Source organism: Microdochium trichocladiopsis (genome assembly GCF_020744255.1).
Source record: "Microdochium trichocladiopsis strain MPI-CAGE-CH-0230 chromosome Unknown B0I36scaffold_3, whole genome shotgun sequence".
Classification (NCBI taxonomy): domain Eukaryota; kingdom Fungi; phylum Ascomycota; class Sordariomycetes; order Xylariales; family Microdochiaceae; genus Microdochium; species Microdochium trichocladiopsis.
Genome location: NW_025763546.1, coordinates 796,151 through 814,239, shown reverse-complemented (window position 1 = coordinate 814,239; position 18,089 = coordinate 796,151). Strand labels below are relative to the sequence as shown.

Genomic DNA, 18,089 nt, shown 5'->3' with positions numbered 1-18,089 from the left:
TTTGCAGCCCCGACCCCAGGCCGCTCGCTCTCATGGTGGCTTCCAGCCACACCACCATCGCAGAGCAAGAAGCACATGTCGAATTGTGCTCCCTCTTCCACGAATGACACCCAATATATGCTCTGTCCGTCTCCCGTTTGGATGCCTCGGGCGTCCACACACCTCAATTTCCCATGCTTTGCGCAGGGTCACCCCTTTGCTGCATGACACCTGCTGTCGACTACTCTCCATTTCCGTTCCAAGCCCATCAGCCCGCCAGGTCAAGCCCCGCGCCAGAGGAAATCAAAGTCAGGAGTGGACAATGGGGCCAGGCGTGCCGTGGGGTAGAACTCTAAAGCTGCCAGGCTGTGGCTGGTGGCCACGACTTCCTCTGAGCTACCAAGACGCCACGCAGTAACAAGGAAATCGTGCAAGCCTATTCACCCATTCACCCTAAGAAGCCAGGCCTGGGCCGTCTCGTGGACTCGGACATCACCAGATCGAGAGACGATCGCGAAAATCCGGCACAAAAGGGCCGTCTATGCCAACGCGATGCCGAAATGACAGCTTCCAGCTCCACCGCCATGGCGAGTGAGGGACCATCTGGTCCGGTATTGAGGGTGTCTGGCAAGCCAGGGCCCTTGCTTTCGCGCAAAACCGGGAAGAGCCTACTCGAGCTGTTGGTGGGAACACGTGGGACAGAGGTTGGACCCAAAACGTCGTCGCACAATCGCCCGCTGGGCAGCCCGGCATGAACATGACGACCATGTTTCAAAGCAACCACTGGCTGGCTTTTACGCTCGCTTTGGAACGGCCTTCGATGGAGGGCAGCAAAGAGAGATACAACTAGAATAGCCAAGGTGTGGTCTTAGCACGACCTCGGCCACGCCCACAACAGCACTCAGCACGGCATTGCGCAGTTCTGACATCACTCCCTCAGACTCCCAAGCTTGCCGGCAAGGATGCGGGCAAATGCTGGCAATGCCAGGGGTTCCACGGCTCTGGCACAGGCCACACCAGGCATAACTCGGCTGGTCTTGCCGGCGTGCCTGATTGCCAGACAGGCCTGCTTGGTGACTAAGCAAACCAGCCTGATGCCAAAGTACAGCAATGCCACAATACATTCCCATGCAACATGAGGAGACCCTTTAGGCACCTACAACACCACTAGGTATGATGGCGCACCTGTTGATGCCACCACATTGAGGCGCGACCTTGTTCTGTGCGTCCTGCTCACACACCACTGATAGGGGCCGGTGCCCAATGAACCGATCTCCCGTGCAGGCAGGGTCCAGACCCATGAAAACGACCACAATAAAGGTGTCTGCAATATGACCATCGGAATTTTGAAGATCCTCACACGCCCTGCATCTCAAGGTAGCAAATACCATACTGCTAAGCGCCGCGACCACCACTCGGATTGTGGCTTGGAAACAGTCTGAGAGAACCTTGACTTGAGCCCTTCACGATGTCAAAGTTGTTGGGTTGACTAGTGCAGCGAGGCCGCTGCTACGCGATGTTTGGAAGAGACTCTAACGCGCCTGGCATGCCCTCGCAGTACGATGTCTACTTGTCGAGACGGGCAGCTTTGGCCTAACGTCGGATCCAGGGCAACCTAGCCACGTCCAAGTTCCCTGTTTGACTCCTAGCTCGGCTAGGTTCAAACTAAGCCTACAGACCATACACTGGGGTACGTCGGAATCCACCATTCACAGGCATGGCGCCATTTTCCCTGCTGTGAGCGTCGCCCTGCCTTCTGCCTGAAGGTTTTGCCTGACATATATATTACGGATGAGCCATTGTTACCCAACTCCACAGGACAATGTTCGCAAGCGGCAATCTGCATCAAGTACTTGACACCCTCATAGAGTGCCACACTCCCTGGGCGACTTACTGATAGGTCGAAACCCTTGAAAACTAGTGCCGTCAGACTTGGAAGCCAGCATCAGAGAGCTCGAAAAGGACGTATCAGGCGTAGCACCCCTGCCCAGCAGCCGGCCATCACAAGACATGCAGCCAGGTATGCAACTGCGCGAATTGATCATCGATGCATGTGGAGCAGAGCTCTGGTTTGCGATTGGACCAATCGATGGGGACAACATGCAGATTTGACGGGAGAGAACCTCGTCAAGTGCGCGGTGCCGTGCCCTCCACTTCAAGCTTGGATTAGACTTCCCGCAATCCTGTCGGGAGCGCAATAGGTCTGGAACCACCTCCATAGTGGCAGTTCATGCACATGCATGTGCTCCAGGCTCGCAGGGGCGTCTATAGTTGCCGACGCCAGGTCAGACACGTTCTCAACGCTCTTTTATTTTATTTTATCAGAGACGGACATGATCTACACCTTGTGTTGCATGCCATAGCTAAGAGATCAAGAAAATCCGGCCGTTGCTCGGCGCAAAAGCTCCGGCCTACCAGTGGGGCCCAAGATCCTCTAGGCCACCAAGGCGAATGCGTCCTGTGTGATGGAAAACATCCCTTTTCAGATTACTTTCGGTCCATCTGACACGTTACCAGACGGCAGTACCCGCCTCAGTTACAGGGCATGGGCGGAGCCCTCGTTCCGGCCGCTATATTCCCCAAGACACATCCTAATTGCATCGAGATGACGGTAATCACGCTTATAACCCGCTTTGAAGCGGGACTCCCATGGTAAAACATACAGAGCGTTCGGTGATGAGTGCCCAATATCAATCCAGACATGGTTTTGGTGACGGCAGCATGAATCAGCCACGGGAAAGAATGTAGTCCGAATGCTCATAGAGTTACGCTGGATAGTGGCAAGGGTATCTCGAATTTCTGGCGCTACCTCATGATATTACATCGAAGTGATTGAACAGCCGGCCAAAACTCATGCTACTTACACGCGCTGATGTCTTAGGCCTATGACCGGTGTAGGGATCGTCATGCGTTCTGTTGGCAGTCTCGTTACCTTGGGGCGATTTCCTCCCAGTCCAGGAAATCCCGAGTTTTGTCTCAAGTGCCGCTCCCACTCTAGTTCCTCCACAGCCGGACAGCCTTGTCCTTGCCGCCACTGCCGACACGCTGTCCGTCGGGGCTCCAGTCAACGGCGTAGACCTCGTCTTGGTGGCCCGGCAGATCCACGGTGAGCTTGAAGGACGACATGCTCCACACTTTGAGGGTGGTGTCCTTGGAGGCAGTGACGAGCAGACGCGAGTCTGCGGAGAAAGCGCACTGATATACGGCAGCCACGTGGCCACGAAGAGTTTGAATGAACTTGCCGTCGCTATTTAGGGATTGCGTGGTCAGCTGGTCATTCCTCGATGTGGAATAAGAGGATGTTTTCGTCAAAATGGTCGCATATGATAGGTCGCGGACCCCTTTGCTGAGGTCTGATGCGGGAAGACGGCCAGGCAATTGCCCAGGTCCACAGCAAAGGGGCCAGATTAAGTGCGGAGAGGGACCGAGCGACGAATTTGACTTACCGAGCACTCCAGATTTTGGTGTGATTGTCAAAGCCAGAACTGGCGAGCAGATTGCCATCCGGGGAAAACGTCACGTAGTTGACCTGCTTCTGATGGCCCAGCATGCGCGCCACAGGTTTCGTCCCATTGTTCTCGGGGTCCCAGAGGTACATTGTGAAGTCGTCGCTGGCTGACACTAGCCGCTCTGTGATCTGGCCGCCGAACTTGGCCGCCTTCTCAAACCGCTCCTTGGCCTTTGCACGCTTCTCCTCCGTCGTGGCGGGGATGTTCTTGGTGTGGTCGTAGAATGCTGTACGCAGGACAAAGTCTGTCGACAACGCAATCTGGTTCACCCAATGCGCGTGCGACGAGAGCGTATGCCGCAGCGTGCCGTCAGCCGCGTTCCAAATCTTGACAGTCTTGTCTTGGCTTCCCGTGTACAAGAGGTTCGTGCCGCCCCACTTCACGCTCATGATGCTCCCCTTGTGCCCGGACAGCACGTGTTCTGTCCGGCCGGTGTTGACAATCCATATCCTGACCGTGGCGTCCTTGCTCGCGCTCGCGAGCCGCGGCGTGTCCTCAGTCCAGAGGTGATACGGCTGAAACGCCAGATCCGTCACCCACTTCGCATGTCCCGCAAACGCCTTGGACACGCCGGCGGGCTGGCCTGTCTCTGGGTTCCATATCCGCACCGTCTTGTCCATGGACCCCGTCGCCAGCACGCTCCCGTCGGGCGCCCACTGCACCGTCAGCACCCAGCCCGTGTGGCCCTTGAGCGTGTGCTTCGGCACGCCCAGGTCCGTGTCCCATATCCGCGCCGTGTTGTCTCCGGACCCCGTCGCGAGCCTGCCGCTGGTCTTGGGCGAGAACTTGGCCGCTAATATGGCCTCGCCGTGGCCGGGGATCTTGTGCGCCATGCGGGTGACTGCTTGCACCTTGAACACGGCCTGCGGCTCTGCGGCCAAGGTGATTGTCGTCTCAAACGGGTTCTCGACGCCATGTTTCCGCAGCACGGCCAGGAACTCTGCGGGGGTCGGGTAGTTGTCGATCACCACGTCCGAGTTGGGCACGTGTATCCTGAACCGGTAGGGCGCGAACTCCTCCCGCTCGCGCTCGAGCAAGGTGTTGAGGAGCAGGGAGACGTTCTTCTCGGTCGCATCGGCGAGCGGGATCTCGATCACGTCGGCCATCTGGTTGCCCTCGTTGTCGACGAAGCGCGCCTTGAAAGATCCGGCTTCTATTGGGGCCGGTGTGACATCTTGCTGGACCTGGGTGCGCTCGAGGGCCTCGCGGCGCTGCCGCTTCGACGGCGGAGGTGCGATGGTCGCCATCGCTGGAGATATACGGGAGTACCAAGGACTAGTTCTGGTGCTGGTCTTGTTGCGGTTGGTCGTGGATTCAGTGGCGTACTTGAACGGAGTTCATACAGTAGGAAGGGCGACTACGAAAATCACCAGCGACTGTTGTTGGGGCTCTGTTCTCGTCTTTTAGAGCAAGACTGATTTGAGCCAGATGGATACTCTATGGCTGCAATTGGCGGTTGGAGGGGTTGAGCATCAAGAAAAAAGTGTTATCGTGGGCTTATCGGCTCCGCCGCGTTTCCAGGGTCCACCCACTGAAGGCTCCGCTGAACCCCGGTGGCGACGGAGCCGCAACAGTGCTCCACCTCGCCCACTTCATGCCGGACGGGCTTACAACAACAGTTTCGGCGAATTAACTGAATGTTTCATGGCTGCGTTGCGGAGAAAGAGCCAAGTCATGTCAACTGAATCGGGGAGGAATTCATGAACTCAAGTCACGGGACTATAGCTCCCCCTTCGGCTGGCTCTGCTGGACTGCGCTGTCCTCCGACAGTCTCCAATTTACCTGTTCGACAGGCATCCAACGTTCTAAGTTCTCAGCAGTGACCAAATTTGAGGGAAGCAGACGGACCTGCAAGTATATTTTCTGCAGAGGCATTTGTGATGCTCAGACCTATGCCGTCAGTCCATGAAGAACTCTTCGAAGGACTTCCTTACGTATAGCTTTCGAGCTGTACCTATGCATGCATGAGTTCGTGAATTACGAAAGCATTGCGTGATAAGGAAGAAAGCGCTTCAGATTATTGAAATGTAGCCGTCGACTTGCAAACTCTCGTTGTTTAGAGGAGACCACCGGACAAGTTTGGCAATCACGGCGGTTCTGAGCTGGCTCGTGTGGCGCCTTCCCTGTTGGCACGCTGACAGCAAACGGACGAACCTCGTCATGCCATGGACATTGCGCCTCCTCCCTTCTCAACGTCAATGTCCCGGTCGTCATCTACGGGCTCCAAGGTTTCACTTTTTCAGAGTCAGGTGGTGTGCATGATCACCCTTGAGCCTTCAAAGCCACGAGAGACAGAACGAGCACTCCATGGCCCAGACCGCAACCAGCAGTTCCAAGGAGAGTGATAACCTACGTCAATGAAATGTCGCACTCTGTTGGCCCTTCGTCTGGGCGAGTCAGCATGAAGACGCCCTTCCGATCCCAGAACACAGCGACCTCGAGGCCCTCAACAAGCTTGTCACAGCACACCACTTCTCATTACCAGCATAGCGCAACTCCAGGGCGACGTTCACGGGCAGCGTCGTCCGTCTGGGGTGGCGAGCAGCACCAGGTAATTTGCGCGATCAGCGAATCCCGCGGCATTTCTCCGACAGTTGGCCTGGCCCTCGTCAACATTTCGACGAACGAGGCCATCTTGAGCCAGATTTGTGACACTCAATTCTTCTTCAAGACCATTACAAAGCTCCAAGTTTACCATCCTTGCAATATTCTCATGTGCGACACGTCCTCTACCCGCGCCCAACGATCGAGGTTGCTTTCTGTCCTTGAACATGACGATCAGCTGCATAATGTGCAGGTCCACTACCTGGATCGAGAGTACTGGTCCGAGACAGCGGGTGTCGAGTACATTCAGACTCTTGCATTCAAAGCCGATCTCGAAGCCATCAAGGTCGCGATTCAGGGTCACTTCTTCGCGACCTGCGCCTTCGCAGCGGTGTGTACCCTAAATTCTGGGCTGGCAAGACAACCGCTGACTTCTCCTTGTCAGGTGATAAAATTTGTTGAGGCGTCCTGCCAATTGTCCATCGCGTCCCACACCCTCAGAGTCAGATATCAGCCGTCGGAACACACCATGATGATTGACGCCTCGACGATTCACTCCTTAGAGCTTATACAGAACCTACACAACCCGAAGTCCAAGGACTCACTATTCGGGCTATTGAACGAAACAGTCACGCCCATGGGGTCTCGGTTGTTACGCAGCACAATACTTCAGCCATCGACACAAGTTGAGAGTGTCCTGAATCCGCGATACGAGGCAGTACAGGAACTGGCCATGAAAGAGGACGTATTCTTTGAAGTGAGAAAGGGTAAGCGCTCTTTTTGGCTGCGGCAAGATTCATTCAGCTGACTATTTTTACAGCATTGAAAGGCTTCATTGACGTTGAGAAGCTTCTCACATCGGTAGTACCTCCAGAACCAAGTGAGGTTCGACCTACTGACTGTCCCACAGCTAGTGATTGTGCCACACGAGCCATGCATTGCCGCCTCCGAAATGGCAATCGACAACGTGCTTGCCATCAAATCATTCATTATGGCTGTCGGCCCGCTCTACGAATCGCTCATGGCTGTCCGTTCGAGCTTACTTGTCCGAATTCGTGATCTCTGCCGACCCGAAATGGTGCATCCGGTGATAGAATTGATACGAGAAACCATCAATGATGATGTGATCTCCATGAAAACGCCAATTGATCGCCGTAATCAAAGAAGTTATGCTGTCCGGGTGAGAAACAAGGCCTGTGCATTGTATTGCCATCTTGCTCCCTGCTAACCTGCAGCCCAGACTGGCGTTAACGGACTCCTGGATGTCGCGCGCCAAACCTACAAGGAAGGCACAGAGGATATCTACCAGCTGGTTGATGAGATCAACAGTAAGGACGTCGTGATATCGTGCCTGAGTTAGCTGCCGTCACTAATGCAGTCTTGTTGACTCTTGCTCAGACACCCACGAGACAGACGCAGAGGTCAAATTCGATGACCGTCGCGGCTTCTGGCTTCGCCTGCGCCGAGCAGACTTTGACGACAAGCCAATTCCGGATGTGCTCATCAACATGACAACCAAAGGGCCCTGGATCGAATGTCAAACCATGTCTTTGGTGCAATTGAGCAATCGTGTTGCAGATTCGCACAGCGAAATAGTCATTCTCAGTGACAGGCTCATCCAAGAACTAATCAACAAGATCCTTGAGCACGTCCCGAGCCTGTTCCGTATCTGTGAAGGCATCTCACTCCTGGACATGCTCGCGGCGTTCTGCCAAACAGCTGCAGCCAGAGACTATGCACGGCCTGAGATGAGTGATACATTGGCGCTGAAGCATGCACGGCATCCTATCTGCGAGCGCGTAAGGACTTCTTCCACGGAAATACCGATGTGAGCCTTAGCTAAGATCTACATGATTTCATAGGTACACCCGGACAGATTTGTCCCGAACGACGTGTTCGCCAACCAGCAGCACCGCTTCCAGATCATTACTGGATGTAACATGAGCGGCAAGAGCACTTATATCAGAATGGTAGCCCTGATACAAGTGATGGCACAGATGGGATCGTTTGTGCCTGCTGAATATGCTGCTGTTCCCATCGTCCACCAACTCTTCGTTCGCATGTCGACTGACGACAGTATTGAGGCCAACATGTCGACATTTTCTCTGGAAATGCGAGAAATGGCATTCATACTGAGGTAATTTTGCTACGTAGACAGCCGTCTCAAGGATTTTGTGGCTTACAAATATGCTAGGAATGTCGACCAATCCACTTTGGCAATCATTGATGAGCTGGGACGTGGAACGAGCACTCGCGATGGCCTCGCCATTGCCGTTGCAATCTCAGAGGCACTACTACAGAGCGGCTCCACAGTCTGGTTCGCGACTCACTTCCAACAGTTGGGTATGTATTCTTGCTGTGGCTTGCTATTGCAACGATAGTCACTTCAGATATGCTTTCGACTAACAACAGCCTCTAGCTCGAATCCTCGGGAGTCGTCCAGGCGTCTTGAACTTGCATCTTGGTACTAAAGTGGAGGATATGTCCAAGGAGCAGGCGAAGATGACCATGCTTTACAAGGTCAACTCGGGTCCTGTTCAAGTGACAAGATATGGTCTCAATCTGGCACGAGCGATCGGATTGCCACAAAGATTCGTCGATGTTGCCGACACTGTGGCACAGCAGCTTGAAGCCGAGAGCACAAGTAGAAAGCAGCAATGCGAATCGCAGAAACTTTCTAAACGACGACGACTGATCCTGAATCTTCATGAGACTCTTTCTCAGCTTCGGACTACGGATATGGACGGAGATGCGTTGCGAAGCTACCTTGAAGGACTTCAGGAAGCCTTTGTGCTCAGGATGGAGGCCATCAATTCAAATGGACATTCAGAGAGTTGAGGTGGTAGTAATGGCCCGAAGAGTATCAGGACTCCCATTATTTCTCGCAGTAAAATTGTTTCTGCCGGGTCAGTTTCAGCTTTCGCTAAGAAGTAATTTTTAAGCAACCATGAAGAAGAAATTTCTCTTCCATCTGCCACGTTGATGGAGGCTAATTCAGCTTCGCCAACTATATTGGCACGTAAATTACTCCACTGTGATTTCTAGCTGAAATGAAATTTTGAATCCTGGTAAGGCAGGAAGTCGGAGGGTCCTGCTTTGCGGATGGCTCTAAACCCCCCGCACGCCAAGTCGGTCCAAGTTCATTAGTCGTCCAACGCGACTTTCATTCGCGATTGCCCCGTCTTGATCTCTGCTTCGGTCGGTCAACGAAATTGGCGTGATGCACCAATTGCGACTAGTACCAGCAGTTGGCTTGGCGCTGCTTGCGAAATTGCGAAGAGCTATCGGTGGGCGACACGTCAGCACTCTAGAACCTTAGTACATGTCAAAGTCGGACAATGACTGTGAATTCATTATCGCTGGTTGCTCGCTGATCCTGTAGGACTGGTGCTGGATCGTGCCTTGCGATTGTCTTTGGCAGTCCGGCATAGCCGAGACCACAGCGATGAGACATGACCAGAACGACGAGACTTGGCACAAACGCCTCAACTATTTCTCGGCCGTAGTGGCAAACACCGTCGCAGACTTGCTCGCATGCTTGACCTCGAACGGCAGGCCAGAGGTCAAACCAACCTCGGCAGACCTCAGGTTGAGACAGATTCATCCTAAAGCCGCCAAGGCGCTTGTGCAGCACAGCCGGCGAGGTCTTTCTGCGCATGAGATGGCAAGGGCGGTAAGTAAAGCATGGCTTGAGTCTGCTAACTGACGCACGGAAGACTGCCAGCTCGCATTTCGCCTTGATGGCAGGTCCGGGTACGCCACTCCTGGCAGCCATGTCATGCCGACAGTGGTGGGATTGAGTTGAAGTTCAAAAAGCAGCATGACAATCATGGGACCAGGAGCTCAGCCACGAGCTGGTAGAAAAGTGAATAATACATGGTGCAACTGGAAGCTGAAGCAAGACGCCGGTCTTGTCTGGGCATTCAGGATCTCCAAGCGATCCAGACCAACCCGTGCGGGGAAAGCATTGGCGGCGAGACTTAAAAGTTGGGCAAGCTATGGTCTAATCTGCATGGAATTGCCTGCGAAGACAAGACAAGGAACAGAACAGCTCCAATGCCAAGGGCTTGGCTCTAAGGCGCATGAGGGGGGAGGAAATCCGGGGGTGGAACCTCGCCTACCTTATAGGGTCGGAATGCGGGAAAGGCGGCGATCAATATGTTCGCCAAGACCTGCAGCTCAGGCGTCCAGGAAGGGAAGAGCTGTGCCGTAGAGACGTCTTGGGTGGTGGGAGACTTGATAGAGTTCTGACAAGGCCACACTTCTTGCCGCCTGGCTGCGGTGTATAAAAGCTGACCATGGATGTCTGATCGACTTCTCGATGAGGGGCCAGGCATCAGATGTGACACTTGAATTTCTCGATTATCTTGATACGGGAAGGATCTACCTCCCCATCACTGGGTCTAGTGTTCGAGAAGTTCAACACCCCGTTTATCATAGCAACTTCTTTCATGATCCCGACTTCTGCATCTTGTGGCCGGAGCCGAAACTTCTTTTTGGCCTCAAAGTGTCGTTCTGCCTCAGGCAATTTCTAAGCGCCATACTTCGAGGAAATTGACCGCTATCACGAGAGGTCGTCCGCAAAGATGGCTGTCAGCATTAAAGACACCGTTGTCTCGGAGAAAGACGGACCTGTCCATCTCGAGGACGTGAAAACTGCCGAGAGCGCTGGTAGCCACGAGCGTCGTATGCTGAACGAAGAGGATACTCGAAAGGTTGCGTTGAGAGCAAAGTAAGTTAAACTACTCACCGTTCATCCCTCGGTGCAATGGAAAATTGCTGTACCAGTACAAGACACTTACACAAGTTCTGAATAGGCGGAAGGTTGACTGGCGGCTTGTCCCAGTCCTTGGTGGTAGGCTCCCTTGCATATGTAATGAGATCCAGAGAGCTGATTGCACACTCTGGCCAATGTCTCAAGCAGCTGCAGCTAACCTTTTCTCAACAGCTTGTTACGCAATCAGTGGCATCGATCGGATCAATGTGAGGCTTTCGCTCCTTCCTGGTTTCTCAGAGCACCCGCACTTAGCCATACGAGTCTTAGTGCTTTCAGCTTCGACTGCTAATCGCGACAGGTCACAGATCTCTGCCGCCCGAATCGCCGGCCTCGACGTTGAGCTCGGCATCAACCAGGGAAATCGATATTCCGTCGTAGTCCTTGTTTTCTTCATTACATATTTCTTGTTTGAAGTACCTAGCAACATCGTGCTTCGCAAGGTTGGCGCCAGCAATTGGCTGTCCTTCTTATGTTTCTCATGGGGTGTGGTGATCCTCGGTGCTGGCTTCTCGCGCCATTGGACTGTAGGTGGAACTTCTATGACGCCGCTCATGCGCTTGAAAGGCTTTTGGTCTTTGCAACAACCGCAAAAGATCTTACTAACCATGCTGTGTTATAGGATGTGGTTGTTTGCCGCCTCTTGCTTGGTTTGTTCGAGGCTGGCTTCTTCCCGGGTTCGGTATATCTGATCAGTTGTTGGTACACCCGCTACGAAATTCAGAAGAGGTGAGCTTCAATCATGTACATGGGGACGCGCTAAACCAACACTTTTCCTGCTCCTTTTTCCGCCACCCTGTCTATTGCTTCTCTTAGAACGCTCTTGAACCGTGACCGTGCACAGGACTCTGACACGATTTGACAGACTTGCTGTATTCTACTCGATCAATATTCTCGCCGTTGGCTTTGGCAGTATCCTCGCTTATGGTATCATGCAACTCAATGGCAAAGGCGGCTACCTTGCTTGGAGGTGGTAAGTGATTATCATCTAATACGCTTGCTCCCCCAAACAAGCTCAACTTTGCTAAGAAGGACACAAATGCAGGATTTTTATCATCAACGGCCTGATGACCATTTTCCTCGCCATTGTTGCCAAGATTGGTATCATCGACTTCCCCGACAAGATTCACCTCTCAAGACGGCCATATCTCACCCCGGCGGAGGTGCAGGCCATCCAAGACAAGCTTGAGAGGGACCGCCAAGACGCTGAGTATGACCCATTGACAATGGCTAAGGCAATGGACGCGCTGGGTCGATGGCAGCTCTGGCTCTAGTCAGTTTTGCCCTTCTTATTTTGTTTCCAATACCGTCGTCTCCGTTTGGAGATCCGGCTTAGGCAATACTTTTTCGCAGCTTCTGTCTCTGACTAATTGAGAATGCAGCTCTATACAGTTTATGTGCATCACCTCCATTGGTAAGTCCCATCCGAGTCTGAAATCTCATAATTCACGCTCAACATTAAGACTGACATGACACGAACAAAAGTCTACTGCCTCGCCTTCTTCATACCCATCATCATCGCGGGCATGGGATACGACACGGGCACCACATTCCTTATGTCCGCTCCTCCGGCCGTTGCTGCCGTGCCGTGGGTCATGTTCGTCTCGTGGGCAGCGGACCGGTACAAGTGCCGCGCCCCCTGGATCGTAGCGCAGGCTCTTGCCTGCGTCATCGGCATCCTCATCGTCGGCTACGTGAGGCAGAGCAACATTCGCTTCTTTGGCCTCATGATGGCCACGGGGGCGGCGAACGGCAACATCCCGACTGCGATTGCGTGGCAGGCTAACAATATCCGCGGGCAGAGTTTGCGGATGTGAGTCTACGGCCGGCGGGTTACCATCATGGCTTTCTTCCTTTTCGGATGTTGTACCAACAGTCTTGGCTAACCTTTCTTGATAGGGTTGCGTCAGGTCTCCAGGTTGGCTTTGGCGCAATAGGCGGCATCTACGCGAGCACTGTCATGATGGAGCGAGAAGCGCCACTGTATAGGACTGGCTTGTGGGCAGTCTGTGTAAGTACAACCTCGCTTTTTCGCCCCTCAAGACTCTTGATCTGGCGTCCATCTTGTAACCTGGACCTCTGTGAGAAGGGGCCTTCTGGTGGAGAGACTATGCTGACGTGCGGGAACCACCTACTAGGGCACACAATTTTTCCTCGTCTTGTCCACAGTCTTCTTGTGCGTCTTTTGCTGGCACAAGAACAAGAAGGCAGACAAAGGCGACGTTGTGATTGAGGAGATGGATGGTTTCAGATACACTTACTGAAAGTCTTTTGTGGTTCCCGGTTCATTCTGAAGTAATGAATATGGTCGCGGGTAGTGAGTGCGTTGACATGGTCGATGAATTTGGACTCTCACTTGGCTGCTGCTCTGTTACACATGTGATCGGAGCTCTAGTTCGATAGTCTCGAGGTGGTCGGAAGGGCCCGAGGGCGTAGGGATAATGGGGCAGCATGCTAGTATTCAGACTCCTATAAGTCCTGTTTTAACAGTGCCCGTGTAGCATTGCACCGAATCCCAGCTTCGCCGTGCCAAACCTACAATCAAGCGATATCTTGCTGCAGCTCAATTCCAAGCAGCCAGACCCTCGAAGCTCATCTCGGATATTTGATTGGGTGGCGGAACATTTCACCCTTCCCGCATCGAGACAAATTACCGTTCTAGGTCAGGACCAGACGTCAGCCCCTGGGCGGTTTGCTCAGTTTGCGAGTTTCCCCTCAATTCTATGCTCACTCGCCTTGAAAGGCGCGCCCTTAAATTCCAAAGGAAAAGCCCCAGAACATGGAGAGTGGGTGCTGACTGTGGATCTCGTATTCGCTGACGCTTGCAATGCAGGGCCTACTGGGGCACAGGGCGCCGAGGTTCGTGAAGTTGTCTTGTGGTTCTGTTCCACTGCTGCACAGCTGGACATTGGTGTAGTGGCGGGGCAGTCATGTCCTTTGTTCAAAATGACGTTGTGCGGCGAGGCAGAGAAGTTATCGCCCCATCAGCCGTGTCCCAAGTCGTCTGTCAGCTACGAACATGGCCCAGGACCCGTAAATTGTCGTTTGCTGTCGCTTGCAAGGGCGGAAGGGCGGGTGTGCTGGAGTTGCAGAATGACATTTGGGCTGCACAGGAGGACCCCAAAGAAGAGCCAGGGGGACCCCGCGGCCGCCGTCATCGGAGCTCCACCCCTGCTCAATTTTGATGCTCACACCGGGAGCTCTGACGATTCGTGTCCGACAGTTTAGCTTTAAGCCCGACACGACGACCCTTGAGAGACCTTCAGCTCCAGCAGCTCTGTCTCTTTAAATCTCCCAGCTTCACCATACACGTCTGAAGAGAGCAATTGGTCTCGCAGACGACCAAACAGCAACCCCAAGGCCCTTCCCACCACGCAATTGCCCAGTATTCCCACTATGGCTGCCTTCCCTCCCCCGCCAGTCAACACGATTGACTGGTCCAATGTCGGCTTCCGTGTCCGTGAGGGTAAGCAGACGTGCCCCAGCAGGTTGCCTCGGTTGTATCCCAAGTCAACAAGACTGATGTTGATCTCATGTATTTCTCACAGTCAATGGCCACATTGAGTCGACCTACTCCAAACAGACGGGCAAGTGGTCACCCCTGCGCTTCGTGACAGACCCCTACATACGCATCCACGGCATGGCGCCGGCCCTCAACTATGGCCAACAGGCCTACGAGGGACTCAAGGCCTTCCGCAACCCCGAGGGCGGCATCCAGATCTTCCGCCCTGACCGCAATGCCGCCCGCCTCCAGCACTCGGCGTCGTACATCTCCATCCCGCCCGTCCCGACCGAGCTCTTCATCGACGCCGTCAAGGCTGCCGTGTCCCTCAATGCGGCCTACGTTCCTCCTCACGAGACTGGCGCCGCCATGTACATCCGGCCCCAGATTTACGGCTCCAGCGCGCAGCTCGGCCTCAGCCCGCCCGAGGAGTACACTTTTGCCGTCTTCGTCCTGCCCACGGGCGTCTACCACGGCACGCACCCCGTCAAGGCCCTGATCCTCGACGACTTTGACCGCGCCGCGCCCAACGGCGTCGGTAGCGCCAAGGTCGGCGGCAACTATGCCCCCGTCCTGCGCCACAGCGACCGAGCCCGCGAGCAAGGCTATGGCATCACGCTGCACCTCGACAGTGCGACACACACCGAGGTCGACGAGTTCAGCACAAGCGGCTTCATCGGCGCCCTTGTCAAGAGCGATAACGATGTCACTCTCGTGGTGCCCGACTCGCACAATGTCATTGCCAGCGTCACCTCCGAGAGCATCACCGAGATCGGAAAGAGCTTCGGCTGGAAGGTTGGGCGCAGATCGGTAAGGCATCTCCCAACAACCAGAGCAGTCCTCGAGCCACGCGCCGGTTGGTGGAAAGCAGCAAGTTAACATGTCTTCTTTTCCACAATCTGCAGATCAAGTACACCGAGTTCCCTCAGTTCTCCGAGGTCATGGCGGCCGGTACCGCGGCCGCGCTGGTGCCAATCCGGTCCATCACACGCAAGACGGCGGCCACGGCGGCCAACTCGATCGCGTCGGCCGTCGGTCAGCACGAGCGGCTCAGCGGCGACGCCGAGTCTGAAACGGTGACGTTCCTGCCGGCGAGCCAGGAGGACGCCGGCCCCATCTGCGCCAAGCTGATTGCGCAACTGCAGGGCATCCAGCTGGGGCGGGTCAAGGACCAGTTTGGCTGGAACTTTGCCGTGTCTCGCGAGGACGGGACCAAGGTTGCCGGCGAGACGAATGGCAGTGCTGCGGAGGGGCAGACAGTGGATCAGCTGGATTAGAGAAGCCCGCATCCGCGTGTGTAAATGAGCACTTGTTGCCATCTAACAAAAGTTGTGTCATAGCTCCTTAAAGATTAAAAAAAGAAACAAGCTTCTCAAATTTCCTGGACAATTGGAGGCGCGTCGGGGTCTTGGGCGGCGCGTCTGCAGGGTCGCCGTTTACACCTTCCTGATCAGGTCTGTCCTGTGAGCAGGCAGGCAAGCGCAGCCGCCCCGGCAGGCAGCTTTTTGAGATCTAGACTTGACGATGCTGGCTGGGGTTCCCGGCCACGGAACAAGGTCCGGTTGGAAACACGATGCACTTTCTCGACGCAGTTCCCACCTGGTTCGTCTCGGGGAAGATCATAGACTTTGTACACAAGGGACGATCGCCTGTTGCATTTTTGGCAGGTATATCACGGTAAATGACGTGATTCAGCCCTTGAAGCCATGGCAGCCAGATAGCTGGTCACGAGCTCGAACCCTGGCGCTGATGAACAGCTGGCGGAGGACAGCCCGGGGAGGGCGGGAGATCGGCGAGGACTGGGCAGGTGCGCATCTTGTGCCCGACCTTGGCCAAGAAGAGAGGGGTTCAGCAACCTGCACATTTTCAAGCATCCATCCATCTGCATGCAGGTCGGATTGTGGAGGGTCTCCACCAGCCAGCTGATCAAGGGTAAGGTCGCGCGGCAAGCACGGATCGATTGTCTTGGGTTTATTTCATCCTCGGTGTTTCTTTTTTCTGCCAGGCAAGTGTGGCTTGTTGCGCTCATGGGATCGCTGTATTCTTAAACGAGGCGCACGTGAGGATTGGCGTTATGAAACGGTGGCGTGGCCTTCCCGCTGTCGATCGAAATCGATGCGAGTAACGCGGTTCTGCGCTAGAAGACTGGATGCACGGAGTCCAAGCAGGAACGGCAACTTAATTTGCCCCGGTCTGCTCTGGTTCGGTCGAGCGGTGCAGATGGGTCTATCATCTACACATTCCTCTGGCTCGCGGTATCCATCACCCGCATCACCAGGCCTGCCTTAAGGCACAGTCAGCGCCACACCCACCACCAGCTCGAAAGACACGGTGATCGAGGATTGTGCACAGCATGCAGTTCATTACCCCGTGTGGAGCGGGCGAGTCTAGCGAGCTCCCCGCGCCACGCGGCGGAAATGGGCGCTGCGACAGGTGGAGCTGTTGTTTGGGCAGGCTCCGAGGACTATGGTGCACCATTAAGGCCACTCCGCCAAAACCCACATGTGCACTTGCGCAAACGTGCAATTGCGCAATTATGCAATTGCACACCCCTGCTTGCACCCGCACCTGCACCAGCACCTGTAACTGCAATCATGATTCTGGACGTACGATGAGATGTAACAGTGATTGAATTGAGCTATCAACTCTGCTAGGACTTGGCTTCATTACCTTGTCGTACGACAAGAGTAACTACTGACCCAGAACACCACGTGAAGGTGCCTAGCAATTGTCCTGGTGCCTCCGCTCACTTGAGCCTCATCGGCTGTGCCCATCGTACGAAGAGAAAGAGAATATATAACTTACGACTGCTATTCGTCGTCGTCGACGACCCATGCATTGGCAGGAGTGCCGCCTGCTTGGCGGGCACTCCGCCGCTGCGGCGGACGCTTCGTACGGCCACCCTCTTTCTTGACGGGCGGGCTGGGCGGACGAGGAGGAGGAGGAGGAGAATCATCATCATTGTCGTCGCCGTCATCGCCGTTCTGTGCGTTGCAGCGAGCACCGTGATCCCGCCATTTGCAATTGCCACAGGCGCCCGACCAGAAGCCAGGAAGGCGCACGCAATTGGGGAACGGCCGAGCCAAACCGTCTTGAGAGGTGCTCATCGTACGACGACAAGCAGAGCAGGGACGCCCAGATGCGGTGCCACGACTCTGAATGAGAAGGGCATTAATGTAACTCGGCCGCGCCGTGGCGACCTGCGCGGCAGTCACGCTGCTTCGTACGAAGGCAACGGGATTGCCTGGCAGGGCTAAGGCGCCACGCTGAGCTGCTGTATGGCAGAAAGGTGCCAGTTCCTGTCCTGCGCAGAAGACAGTACTGGCACCGATCTGAACGGCGGTGCCGGGGACGACGACAGCATTGTTGGGAGCACTAGTCGTACGAAGGGATGTTAGTATAGGTGATAGGGATGGAATGCGCGTACGTACGACATGGTGGTGGTGGTGGTTGTGGTGGTGGTGGTGGTGGCTGCTGCTGCTGCTGCTGATGATGATGATGGAGGAGGGAGGAGGAGGGCGGGAGGTTTCGTGGCGGACGACGGGTAATAAATAGCATTCTGAGCGGTCAGAGCCTGAGGCAGTAGCAGTTTCCTTAGTCGTACGGCAGAAACTGAGGGATATGTGAGATCTTCGTGAGGAAGGAGCGTATAAGTCGTGATAGCTTCACAGCTAGGTAGGAACGACTTACAGCCACAAGCTGAGCCACACTTAACGCCACATATTGTAGTTTATGGTCGTACGACCATACCCTGGCCCCGAGAGTCCTGCTTCCCCGCTCC

At 54.7% G+C, this 18,089-nt stretch overlaps 6 protein-coding genes across 6 annotated transcripts; 3 read left to right on the top strand and 3 right to left on the bottom strand.

The window, feature by feature from the left end:
• Positions 1–2,747: 2,747 nt before the first annotated feature.
• B0I36DRAFT_316955 (WD40 repeat-like protein) lies at positions 2,748–4,936 on the bottom strand. Its single transcript, XM_046153100.1, has 2 exons — positions 3,426–4,936; positions 2,748–3,226 (listed from the first exon to the last, which is right to left on the bottom strand). Exons 1-2 carry the CDS (start codon positions 4,733–4,735, stop codon positions 2,974–2,976), a joined length of 1,563 nt encoding a protein of 520 aa, XP_046014881.1. The 5' UTR covers positions 4,736–4,936; the 3' UTR covers positions 2,748–2,973.
• Positions 4,937–5,889: 953 nt separating this feature from the next.
• B0I36DRAFT_405308 (muts domain V-domain-containing protein) lies at positions 5,890–8,870 on the top strand (the record flags this gene model as incomplete). Its single annotated transcript, XM_046161788.1, has 9 exons — positions 5,890–6,423; positions 6,478–6,799; positions 6,853–6,893; positions 6,943–7,212; positions 7,273–7,360; positions 7,431–7,831; positions 7,895–8,169; positions 8,227–8,375; positions 8,452–8,870. 9 exons carry the CDS (start codon positions 5,890–5,892, stop codon positions 8,868–8,870), a joined length of 2,499 nt encoding a protein of 832 aa, XP_046014880.1.
• A 487-nt stretch (positions 8,871–9,357) lies between these two features.
• On the bottom strand, positions 9,358–9,807 carry B0I36DRAFT_346674 (uncharacterized protein; the record flags this gene model as incomplete). The annotated part of the gene is made up of 1 exon (XM_046156485.1): positions 9,358–9,807. One exon carries the CDS (start codon positions 9,805–9,807, stop codon positions 9,358–9,360), a length of 450 nt encoding a protein of 149 aa, XP_046014879.1.
• Positions 9,808–10,618: 811 nt separating this feature from the next.
• B0I36DRAFT_405303 (major facilitator superfamily domain-containing protein) lies at positions 10,619–13,506 on the top strand (the record flags this gene model as incomplete). Its single annotated transcript, XM_046161787.1, has 10 exons — positions 10,619–10,764; positions 10,850–10,887; positions 11,086–11,333; positions 11,429–11,535; positions 11,672–11,779; positions 11,852–12,079; positions 12,189–12,220; positions 12,292–12,619; positions 12,706–12,817; positions 12,945–13,506. The coding sequence occupies 10 exons, from the start codon at positions 10,619–10,621 to the stop codon at positions 13,068–13,070; spliced, it is 1,473 nt and encodes a 490-aa protein (XP_046014878.1). The 3' UTR covers positions 13,071–13,506.
• A 696-nt stretch (positions 13,507–14,202) lies between these two features.
• B0I36DRAFT_372630 (aminotransferase) lies at positions 14,203–15,585 on the top strand (the record flags this gene model as incomplete). The annotated part of the gene is made up of 3 exons (XM_046160134.1): positions 14,203–14,272; positions 14,355–15,118; positions 15,214–15,585. The coding sequence occupies 3 exons, from the start codon at positions 14,203–14,205 to the stop codon at positions 15,583–15,585; spliced, it is 1,206 nt and encodes a 401-aa protein (XP_046014877.1).
• A 1,379-nt stretch (positions 15,586–16,964) lies between these two features.
• Positions 16,965–17,975, bottom strand: B0I36DRAFT_84130 (uncharacterized protein; the record flags this gene model as incomplete). Its single annotated transcript, XM_046163442.1, has 2 exons — positions 16,965–17,683; positions 17,740–17,975. Coding segments are annotated over 2 exons (801 nt in total), but the record flags the coding sequence as incomplete, so codon positions are not given.
• Positions 17,976–18,089: the final 114 nt, after the last annotated feature.